At 36.4% G+C, this 12,906-nt stretch overlaps 1 protein-coding gene across 2 annotated transcripts in view; it reads left to right on the forward strand.

Annotated features, from left to right (window-relative positions):
* diaph2 (diaphanous-related formin 2) overlaps positions 1-12,906 on the forward strand; it is a 428,253-nt gene that overhangs the window by 106,072 nt on the left and 309,275 nt on the right. For both annotated transcript variants that reach the window (XM_030144879.1, XM_030144880.1), the window contains exon 7: positions 1,994-2,133. In XM_030144879.1, the coding sequence (XP_030000739.1) occupies positions 1,994-2,133 (140 nt within the window). The remainder of the gene's footprint in view (positions 1-1,993; positions 2,134-12,906) is intronic.

Genomic DNA, 12,906 nt, shown 5'->3' on the forward strand with positions numbered 1-12,906 from the left:
TTTTCTACAGACAAATGAGCTAGCTTATTACTTCCCAAACCGCCTATTAGTGCAGCTCACTTCATGGGGAACCAGCAGTCTGGGGATGAACACAGTAAAGATGATTTTGCCGAGTAGTCTGATTCAGGCATATCCAAAGCTGTTTCCAGAGCATTTCTTCATCACACTTTGTATGCCACCTTCACACAACCCCCACCTGGAATATAGCCAATTTTGACAACAGAACCTGAAAATTACTAATTTACCACAGGTTTGTTTTTTTTGTGGCTTGTACAGGGAGTTGAAATAATGCGGTAAAATTGCATTATGCAAGCCTTTTTGATTCATGTTCCTCAAAATTTATGTTGATTTTTGGACCACATGGACAAAGTGGCAGACAATAATAGATTCAATCACTCAGGTACTTTGAAATCAAGCCGTTGCTCAAAGTAATGCAGCATTAACACCAGTGTGTGTACGTAGATTGGGGGTTTGTGTATGCATGTGTGTGTGTTGCTGCCAATAGGTACACTCATTGTGTAGGCATTAGTGTTGCAACATGTCCCTTGAGTCTTCACTGGAGATGATACATAAGAATCCATTTACTGTAATTATGAGCTGCCTCCGATAACATATAAAGTCTGTGTTTAGCTCCTAGTAACATACATTATAATCATGGCTAATTGAGAGAGACTGAAGTAGTCTTGTTATTTCTCTTCAAAAAACAATTGTTTATGGTATGAAACTAACAGTCAATAGATATATTAGAGGTCCACCCATAGTCACCTTTTAAACGCCGATATAACAATAGTTGCTATCAGTAAAATTACAGATTAATTACCCAATATCACTGTCCACTGAAAAAAAAAATCAACTTTGTCTCATGTGTACTGTTCTTGCCTTTGTTAGAAACTAAGAAATACATTGAACAGAATATATAAATGAAAGTAATTGTAATGGATTATACCGAATACAGACATTATTAATGTAATAAAAAAAAATATGGATCACTACAAACAGACGCATGGAACTGAACATCAAACTATTAAAAAATCTCTTGCAATTTTTATTTTTTCAGTTATTATCCTCTTGAGACCCATGAAAATTAAAAAAAAAAAAAAAAAGGGCTTTTCTAAATGAAATAATTGTCTAGATTGGAAACAGCATAATGCTGATGCAGCTGTGTTTTTAGATACATTTTTTGTTTTTATATTTTTTTATTTGTCCTTTGCACTGAACAGTTTTTTTCATTTTTTTTTTCAGTAAAGCTGTGACACCCTTGTCCCCTACAGAGGATAAAAATGCATTGCTGGGAAAAGTAGTTTTTGCACAATAAACTACCCCAGATTTTAGATTAGTAGTTACAAGGATTTCTATAATGCTGACTGAAGAGCTGACTAGTCATTGATGTCCAGTGTGCTACTTTATTATCCATCCATTTCTTCTTATACATCCATTTTTAATTCCATTCAGTAGTGTTGTGATTTTAAAAAGCCATATCATCTATATAAAAAAAGCCAAGTGCCCTCTGTGTGTGTGTGTGTGTGTGTGTGTGTGTGTGTGCGTGTGTGTGTCCCTGGGGATTCACACAAAATCTGGAAAGAGCTGTCTGTTATAGTTTGGCATACTTATGTAATTTTGGTCAAAGAAGAGACTAGCGAAAACAGCAAGTTGATAGGACTAACATTTTGGGAGATATTAGTAATTTTGGGATACAATAGCCTTACAATCACATTGCTATGTCCAGAATGCTTTGGCGGTGACTGCTGCACAAATGCTGTACAGCATGCATGAATACACAACAGCATAAAAAACTACCACATCTAGAACCCGTTGATCCCCACGGGTCAACGTGGTACTTAATGATTAATTTGCTTCTGTGCTTCCTATTCATTTGGATATCCTTTACTTGCTTTCGCAGATTTATCAGTGATTTTTTTTTTTTTTTGGCTATACTGACAATGGTGTGTTCTTCTCACAGCATGTTTATACATATCTGTAATTTTGTTTGCAGGGCGGGCTGAGGAACAGCAAGCATGAGTGTACGCTTTCATCCCAAGAATATGTCCATGAGCTGCGTTCTGGCATCACAGAAGAAAAGCTGCTTAATTGCCTGGAGTCTCTCAGAGTGTCTCTCACAAGTAACCCTGTCAGGTTAGTAACTTAAGCTCTGTTCGCACACTGCTAAACTCTGTGCATCACCTCTGTGGTCACCACCAGCATCACAAATAGCTTTTGTGAATTTTCATTTTTATTTTAGAAAACACTCTTGATTTGCTTTAAGGTAAATTCAGAAAACAAAAAACAAAAAAACCCTTTTGAACTTTTTAAAAAGGGAATGCCAAATGTATCATGTACTAGTAAATATTTATACTCACTTTAGTCATGAAACTTATTTTCTGCTTTTTTACTTGCTTTTATAGTTAACAATAAGGTGCACAATTTGATTGCAAATAGCATTTCAAGGATACAATAGCATATGGATTACTCTGATGATATTTTTACTCCTTTTAACAAGCTATATGAAGTGCAAAAGTTTTTCTTCTTTTCAGTTGAGCAAATGCAAATTGTTAAGTTGCTACAAGCAAATGGTTTTGTACCTGGAATATATTTGTGCACTTGGCAGTTATTACTCCATTCTTTTATTTGTTTAATGAGACTGTTAGAATATAAACTACCATTCACACCATCTATTTGTAAGTGGTTGTATGTGAGGAAACCTGGGACCTGTTTCATGTGGACTGATTTGCTGGGTCAGATCAAGATGCACAGCATCCACTTTTAACCCTTTAAAACCTGAGCCATTAAATCATTGACAGGAAATTCCAGTTCTTTGAAACTGGAGCCTTTATTGGTCCTTCTGAACGACCAAAAAAAATATTTTTCAAATATCCGTTTCCATGTATGAGTTTCAATGTTGTATCATATTTAATACATCGGGTCTCAATGATCAAATATTATTATTTTTTAACAAACAAAAACATAACACAAACATCTCTAACAAATTGGTAATTACTTTTCAAAATTGTCAAAGTTCTGCCTCCTTCCTCATTAATGACAGTCTTGTAGTGTCACTGGAAAGGCCTCTGGTGAACGAATTCCTCCCCCCTGGTGGATTATCTGTATATTGCATGTATCTAATTGTATACATCAGGTATTTCAAGAAAAAAAATATCACACTGATCATATAGAGGGCTTCAAAACTCATGTATCAAACATGAAACGTTTGGCATTATAGGGTTAAGCAAGCATAGGGCGCAGTGCAGGTGATGATCATATACAAGCCTGTAGCCACTGGGAGTGTGTCTTCCAATTCACACCACTCAACCTATTAAACTCTAATAGATAGAAAGTCTAGGTTTCCACACCAGAAAACTAGCTTTTCTCAGGCTTTAATGAGCGCTCAGCTTCAGGTCATGTGTGTAACCAGCCACCACTGATAAAATTAAATTCACCAGCGCTTTTTCTCTTAAACAGTTATGATCGCACACAAAACAGTACAGAGCATAAAGGAGATTTTCTTTCAAATCATTCATCTGTTCGTCTTTGAGCCATTCATTACGAGACTTCAGTGAGTTTGTATGCCTTGTCGCTAGTTGTTTCCCAAATTGTCTGCCTTGTCTCTTGTAAAGGGGATCTTCAGTTTTAATTTGGTCTCTCTAGTGCAAAAGAACCCACAGTGACAGCAGATCCTATAAATTATTTACCAGCCTGTAGTTGAACAGACGTTTCTTAATGGGAATCAATGAATGGTGCATATTAAATAGTCATCTCATGAGTAATATTTTTTAGGCTTTTTTAGGCTGACCCTGGGTATTGAGAAACGACCTGTCAGCGTGGTCCCATTAGAAAATTTGTTCAATTTTTGTAGCGGTAGCATCACAACAATGAAGAAAGCAGCAGCAAACACAATAGATGAGAGTATACCTTCTCATACATTTGTACATGCACAGTAGAAACAGATGCTTAGTGCATACACAATCAATGTTTAGTTTAGTTTGACAACTGTTTGCAAGAGCCTACTGTGTTACTGAGTTATTGCAACAGCTTTCCAAGACATTGTGACCCTTGGGAGCAGATCCAAAGGATGGAGGCAGCCGAAACCAATAGTGAGTAGGTTGGCCACAACTCCAACACACATATGTCAATAAAATATTCTATATAACGGCGTGTATTGGTGAACTGGCGCCATCGAGAAGCTGAAGCATGCACACATCCGTGACTTGAATCATTTATGGTGTAGCCTCTACAAGTTGAGCTTTTTTTTTTCAGGTTATAATAATGTTCAGGGAGAAGATGAGGAAAACAAAGGCAAATTTAAACATGCTTTTAACACACATTTAATTAAGTATATGAAATGGAAATGGAAATAACTGACAGGAAATAGTGTCTAGTTGGGGAGTAGAGACCATTTTTTCTCCATGTTTGAGCCTCTAATCCACACATAAACAGTGTTTTATCTCACTGAAATGTTTATTTTGTTTTCGAATATAACATTAAAACCAAACCACAAAAAGATTTATATAAAAAGAAAGGAAAGGAAAAGGAAAGGAAAACATTCCAAAAGGAGTGGGAAGTTTAACCTAATGCTTCTTCTAACTCCTTTTTGATACTTCTTCTCACTCCTTTTTCTTTTTTTCATGTGTATTTTTTGCTTCCTTGAATTTTCATTTCTATATTATGTGGTGCAAAGAAGTCAATTAGTAGCAATCAGGAAACTTGTACCAATTCCATATTTGAAATAAATCAATAAAAAAAAATAATCTCCCGCCCCCTTATACCATCCTTCTACCTATCCTAAATTCCCATGTCAGATCCAATAAGTAACTCAAAAATCCTACACATATCAGACTAAATTCTGACTAAGCACAAAACACAAAAATGCTATACATGTCAAGGATAGACTTGGTCCATTTTGCAACAGCGTTTCACATCAAATGAAACTCTGTCCCTTTCGTAGCAGTAATTATACCAATATCAAAAACAAAAAAAACTCTGTCCATTTATAACAATAATACACATATTAAAAACAAAAATAAACTGTCCATTTCATAACAATAATACGAAACTCAAAATAAACTGTCCATTTCTTAGCAGTAATATACATATAAAAAATAATAGAAGTAGAGATAAAACTGGATAATAGAGATTTTTTACAGTTCCTTCCATAGTGAAGATTTGTTAAATAAATAAATAAATGAATAAATAAATGCAGTTTGTGTGTATGTGCTTGGAAATGAAAATGGTGGCATCACACTCACCATGTGTCTATGCCTTTTGTTGTTTTGTGTAATTTACATGCACCTTAAATGTCAAATATAGATCATATAAAAATCAGTGTATTTATATGGTAAAATCTATATATCATCAAACCTATATAACCTCAACCAACACCTTTAAGTAAAGTGGAATCGAGGGAGGAAATAATTTGAAAAATGTTCATATTAATACGGACATGGTTAGACTGAAAACATAAAATAACATGTTAAAACTGATTCATCCGTTTGAACAATTTTCATCTCCAAAACTCTTTTTCCATATCAAAATTACAAGTGGAAATAATTTAATCAGGAAAACCCATATGACACGTCAGTTTGACCTATGTTAAGTGAATCAGTGGATGTTTCATTAGCTACATGCAAAGAAGAAAAAAAGACACAAATTACCATTGCCCAAGTAATTATCCCTCAAGTGATTACAGAGATGTTAAGTCAGTCTCCACAGTCTCCAGCAAACTGTGGGGAGTCAAGTCAGCCTTTCCACTCAGAAAGGCCAACTGTTGCCGATGGGATGTAAGTGAGGCCAGTCTTACCCTGTGGGTGTTTTGAAATGGCTGAACCTTTGACCGCCTTGTAACAGACCAGTGTGCTCTGAAGGAATAACCTCCCATGGATGGATGGATTCATCCGAGAAGGACACCTTTCCTTCGGGTGTGTGTGTGCCATAGACCAACACCAGTCCTGTGCTCATCTTAACGCCTTTCATTATTTGTCTCAAAGGAAAAGGGACTGCTTTTTTTTTTTGTTGTTGTTGCTTTTTTTTGAAGCATGGATAAGGTTACTTCTAATTAATATGAATGCACTTAATTGTCATGGATCACATCACACAGGAAAGCCACATTTGGTTTGCTACTCTTTTGACTCCACTATGTTAATGTAACCTTTGTATGATATGTTATCTTATACTGGAAAATAACTAGGAAGAAGAGTGTTTCTGCTTCACTTCACAGCATGGACTCATCTTCTGTTTAAATATTGGTATTCAAATGTTATGGCAAGTTTATCTTAAGAAATAATTTAATTCCATTAGGTTGCTGTACAGCATATCCATATCAGTTAAAGGTTTTGGCTTTTTACATGAAATAATTTGCTTAACCCTATAACGCCGAACGTAACATATTTGATACATGAGTTGTGATATTTCTTTTCTTGAAAAACCTGATGTATACAATTAGATACATGCAATACATGGATTATCCACCAGGGGGGAGAAATTCGTTCACCAGAGGCCTTTCCAGTGACACTACAAGATTGTCATTAATGAGGAAGGAGGCAGAACTTTGACAATTCTGAAAAGTAACTACCAATTTGTTAAAGCTGTTTGTGTTATATTATGTTTTTGTTTGTTCAAAAAATAATATTTGTGCATTGAAACCTGAAATATGAAATATGATACAAAATTGAAAATCATACATGGAAATTGATATTTAATTTTTTTTTTTTTTTTTTTTGGTTGTTCAGAAGGATCAATAAAGGCTCCAGTTTCAAAGAACTGGAATTTCCTGTCAATGATTTAATGGCTCAGGCTTTACAGGGTTAATTGAGACAGCATGACGCAACAGTTTTTTCAAATGCATTTTTTTTTTTATGGAATGCTCTTTGCAGTCCTTTTAACTAAAGCTGTGAAAGCCCTGTCCCTTACAGAGGACAGAAATAAATTGCTGGGTCTCAGGAGGATGTTGAGATATAAATGTAGTTTTTGCATGATAAACTCCCCCAGATTTTACACTAGTGGTTACAGGGCTTTCCATAATGCTGACTACTCATTGATGTCCAGTGTGCTACTTATTACATCCATTTTGATTCCATTCAATGGTGTTGTGATTTGCTAATGTCACTCACCTCCACTTTCATACAATGTGAGTGTGGTGATAAGATAACTATACAGATAAACATGTTTATCTGTGTCTGTACCACACACATACAGATGCAGATAAGTATGTCTGTGTGCGTATGTCTCGCCCCCTCATGTCCTGTATGATTGTGTTTATGTGGGTGTACGCTCAGTGGAGAGGTTGTGTCCTGCTGAGTACAGAGCACAGATAACGGTACTGTACAAATATTAGCCAAATAACTGATGACAAATCATTTGAAGGAATTGCCCTGTAAGCGCTAAAAAAAAATCGACTGAAAATACTTCAACATAGATGTTTACAGGTTTAATGAATATACAGTTATCTTTTTTTACACTATACTTGTTAATCCATAGCCATTTCTCCAATGAAAAAGGCAATGTTGTTAAAGTAGCAGGCCTTTGTCATGTGGTGAAAATGGTTATTTTGCTGTTTAAAATGTCCTCGAACACATACCATTGTAGAAATCTTGTTTTCAAAATAAAATATGATGTAATTTATAAATAATATAACACCAAGACATATCCTAGATAAGACAGCATAGGATTAAAACATGCTGCTCTTTAAACATTAACCAAAGACACATTAACATCATCGTACACTGAAAATGTCAATGAATAAATACATCAAAAAGGTCTAATGATTCCTCTTAGCGAATAGGCTTTGTTTTAAATATTTATAAATGTTTACAGGCTATGGGACCAAAAGGAATAAGAAGCCTGATTTATTTTTACCATTATGCACCTACTATAATAAGCAAACACATTAATATATGAAATAATTACAATCAGGGTATAAAATGGAATCGTTTTGGATCACAAAGCACTAGAGGCCACCATGTTTGGGCTTACCCAGCCAAAATGTTGTGCCCGTGGGCATGCCCCCAGACCGCCCTAGCTGAATACTTTCCATAGCGGTTTCTCAAATAGTATGTTTTAAATTATTATTATTACAGAGACAAACTCCTATTCCCACAAAATACTGATACATGGCCAAGAGCTGATTACTTGCCACTGTTTTTTATTTTGTAAAAAAATTGAAACATCCATTCTTGATGAGAGACACGCCACATAATAGTCTGGTAGTTCGAGATTAGATTTTCCTGTGTTTATCTCTTGAACTCTGCATGTAGTGCAAGGAGAGAATATTCTTGGAGATGTCAGAATTCTGCCTTATCTCAATGTTTATATTTAGGCCATATATATATATATATATATATATATATATATATATATATATAAAATGGTCATTTGTACGGTGTCTGGTTGAAAATTGTGTTTTGTGACGTGGGCCACTTGATGCTTTAACCTCTCTAAATGTCTTACATGATAACAGAATAGGAGCGTTTGAGCTGTGTTACATGCGGTCTGTCTCCAAACACACCGTTCATCCTCTTTGTCCAACTTCTTCATACTTATGTAATGACTAAATCAAAAACAATTCTGTCTCATCAAGCATTAAACTTAATTCTCTGCATTAAAATGAAAGTATTACCATCAAAGTATTGTTTTTCACAGTGAGTGCTTACCATTGCTTTTTGTTTTCCTGTGATGTTTGGGCAGCCTGCTAATTTGCTCCCAGAGGCCTGTGTTTGTCTAATAGTTTAATTGGCTGGGCTGCACACCTGTTTGGCAATGCAGGTGGCCACAGGGCCATTGTGCTGTGGGTCTTATCTCCCAGGCAGTCCCACACAGGTGTGTGGCATGCAGCCTTTGCAGGTCCACCCACAGATGGCATTGCCTGAAGCACCCACTGCACTATTCTGTTTCCACTTTCTTCTCCTCAGCTGCCATGTTTTCCACTTCTTTCTGTCAGAATTTCCCTAGCTAATTATTTATCCTCAACTTAATTTTCCCCTTTTTAATTTTGTCATTTGGATACTCGCTTCTTAATTTAGAAGTGTCAGATTGAGTAGCCACTTTTCATTAATTTCTTAACCCAGTGACATTAAATGAGATGCTAACTTACAGAAAATTAAAAGACTCTTATTTTCTCATTTAGTCGGACAGAAATCCTGAGCCCTCTATATCATTTTATCTTCATTGTTTCACTGAAACAAGGAAGACTGTGACTATGTCCCTGTAAAGTATAGATACTGATATATTAACATCTTACTAGACTTTTTTTGTTTCTGCCTATTAAAGCCAAAACTCAATTTACGTTTGTATAACATTTTCTTTCTACATAATGTAGCATAACCTGAACTCATACATTTCATCAACTCTGTAACTATCGAGTTTTAGCTCACTTTCTTTGATTTAACTTGGGTGCCTTCAATAGACTTTCTAGCATAAAAATAGAAAACTGATTTTGACCAGCAGACTTTACGACCTCAGCTTTTGAGTTCCTTATGTTTAGCCCTTAGCATAACACTATGACTCTGTCAAATCCCAACAGTGACTTTCATATTAGATCTGCTCGCTCTCACATCCCTAAGACATATTTAACCGAAATTGAACCGGGCTCCTAACTTTTCATTATGTGAAGTCTTCATGGTACAAATCAGACATTTTCCCTGGGTCATTTTCTTGTAGGGTCTTTTATGTGGAGGTGGATGATATTTGCTGACTCTGGAGTTTCTGTCAGTTTCTGGATACTCCAGGTGTGGGCTGTTGTAATGATCTCGCTTCTCTGCCACACAGATTTGAGTCGGATTCAGTCTCACCAGCTTTTCTCTGTTAAATGCTTGTGGCAAAGTACCCAGGGTTATGTGGAACACTATTAATGGACTTTTATGAGCTTTGAAGTTAGTGTGCGGGCTAACGTGATGCTGCTTGTCCTTTTGAATGGCTGTCCTAATGCCCAGTGTGAGAAAGTATTGAACTGAAAAACAATGTCATTTCTGTGGAGCAGTGGAGTGGTACTCTTGCACACAGAACTACCTTTAAAGAGCCCTCAATCCCTGTTTTCAGTGTCTCAGCTGCTATTTTATTAAAGGGGCAATATGAAGTAGTATGAAGCATGACCTAAAATATTATTCTGTTTTGTCAGAATAATAATACAATCCAATGCTCTGAAGTTCTGTCAGAGAAGTGGATTGTAGAGCTATGGACTCAATCTATTCATCCTGACGGTCTGACAGATTTATGTCACCACTAGAGGGAGTAGTGAGTCACTCAGCAGGTCTTTCAGGGTGTTGAAAGCTAACACCATGGGGCCTTTGACAACATGAGATGAAACAACATCGAAATAACTTTTACAGTTCAAGAAAATGACAAAGTGAAAAAACCTAGAAGCACTGTTCTTGTTTTCACCACTGGACACCGATCTAAATGAAAAAAATGGAGTTTGATGCTTAAAACACAGCACTTGTCTACACCAGAGTGTGATTATAAGGCTTCTGAAGGTATAAAGTCATGTAATGTTTTCATCTTTGCTTATTTGTTGATCCATTCAGACTAAACTGCGACAGGTCTGACCTTGTGTGGATGATTCTAAACAGATTTTAGTGCAGCTACTGATGGCACAAACCACTGTGGCTGTGGTTGTTTTCTGTCTAAAAACAATGCTAAGCTAACAGAGCTATAATGTAAACTATCAGCTGATACAGTAACCTTCATGAAGAATATAAAACACAGTAATATAACTGACTGTCAAACTAAGCAGATATTATATATGTTATTTCTGTTATAGCGGTACTGAACAATTCCATTTTACTTTGCACTAGAGGGAGACCAATATATAGATTTTTTTCAATATCAGCCATTGGCCTTAATTTGTTTTGAAAGCCGATATTTGACCCGTAGTAAAAATGTTATAAGATATTTGATTAGGCACCTGTGTGGGCAGCACTTGAAGTTCAATAAATGTTAAGAGTACTATATGTATGTGTATTCATGATTTCATTTATATTGCTGGATAAAAATTTTAATTATCTGAGTATTTCAATTGTATTTTACTGTCAATGTGCTTTAAAAAACAAAAAAAAAGGCCTTAAATATTGGCCTCAAAAATCAGCTGTAGATCTTGGCCATTGGCTGACCAAATTTTTTAAAATCGGCATTGGCATCGGCCTTAGAAAAAACCATATCAGTCAACCTCTACTTTGCACAATACAGTTTATTGTTGCACTGTGCTGTTTTTCTACCATTTCTGTTTTTTATGCTTCTAATTTATTATGTATAGTGTGTTTGCTCTTGTATTCTATGTTGATCTTATATTCTATTTTTGCTGTCTATCATGCTGCTGCTGCACTACAGTTTCCCAGTTTGTGATCAATAAAGTCTGTCTGTCTGTCTGTCTGTCTGTCTGTCTGTCTGTCTGTCTATCTATCTATCTATCTATCTATCTATCTATCTATCTATCTATCTATCTATCTATCTATCTATCTATCTCTCTCTCTCTCTCTCTCTCTCTCTCTCTCTCTCTCTCTCTCTCTCTCTCTCTCTCTCTCTCTCTCTCTCTCTCTCTCTCTCTCTCTCTCTCTCTCTCTCTCTCTCTCTCTCTCTCTCTCTCTCTCTCCGTCCGTCCGTCCGTCCGTCCGTCCGTCCGTCCGTCCGTCCGTCAATCTGTGAGTTTTTGTGTTAGAAAACTTGATGATAGCATAATACAGATGTGTGTTAACGATAGGGATGGGAATTGAGAACTGGTTCTTTTTGAGAACCGGATCCCAGTAGCTTGATTCCTTGGAATCGTTTGCCTGCCTGCTTAACAATTCTGCTTATCGATTCTGCCTTCATTGCACATGCGCAATGACGTCACACATACACTGCAATATTTTGGTCAAAACGTAGCCAACATGGTGTTGAGGCAGAAACGGTCTGAATAGATGACACCAGGTCCACTTGTAACAGTGTCAAAGCTTCCATTTCTTCAAAAGGGTGGAATCCCTCCAATATGCTCAAACATTTGTCCACAGCATGTGATTCATTTGATACACTACTTAGCGGCACTTGTGAATCTAGTGGCAGAGTGAACACCAGGCCGTCATCCGGGCCCAGTTCCTGTTCCAGTGCGGGCAGCAAACGTCATACCCACCTCAAATATAAGTTTCCAAAGGAAGGGGAAAGGAAATGAGGTGCACAACAACGGGAGACGGGCAGAGTCAAACCGGTTCCATGTAGTGGAAATGCGGCAATAGGGGAATTAGTAAAGCATCTTTAGTTTCACTTTAACTGCCCCCCTCCCCAAACCGGGCCCGGCATCATCTGTTATTATTACTTGTACATACTGTACAGGGTGGGGAAGCAAAATTTACAATGAACATTTAGTTGTTTTTTTCTCAGCAGGCACTACGTCAATTGTTTTGAAACCAAACATATATTGAGGTCATAATCATACCTAACACTATTATCTATACCTTTTCAGAAACTTTTGCCCATATGAGTAATCAGGAAAGCAAACGTCAAAGAGTGTGTGATTTGCTGAATGAACTCATCACACCAAAGGAGATTTCAAAAATAGTTGGAGTGTCCATAAAGACTGTTTATAATGTAAAGAAGAGAATGACTATGAGCAAAACTATTACGAGAAAGTCTGGAAGATACTATTAAAGAAGAATGAGAGAAGTTGTCACCCGAATATTTGAGGAACACTTGCGCAAGTTTCAGAAAGCGTGTGAAGGCAGTTATTGAGAAAGAAGGAGGACACAGAATAAAAACATTTTCTATTATGTAAATGTTCTTGTGACAAATAAATTCTCATGACTTTCAATAAACTAATTGGTCATACACTGTCTTTCAATCCCTGCCTCAAAATATTGCAAATTTTGCTTCCCCACCCTGTATATGTTATATTTTCTGTGCAGAGATGGAAATATAAAAGACAGTTAATGCAAACACACCCGTTTGTACTCT

Source organism: Sphaeramia orbicularis, chromosome 10 (genome assembly GCF_902148855.1).
Source record: "Sphaeramia orbicularis chromosome 10, fSphaOr1.1, whole genome shotgun sequence".
Classification (NCBI taxonomy): Eukaryota; Metazoa; Chordata; class Actinopteri; order Kurtiformes; family Apogonidae; genus Sphaeramia; species Sphaeramia orbicularis.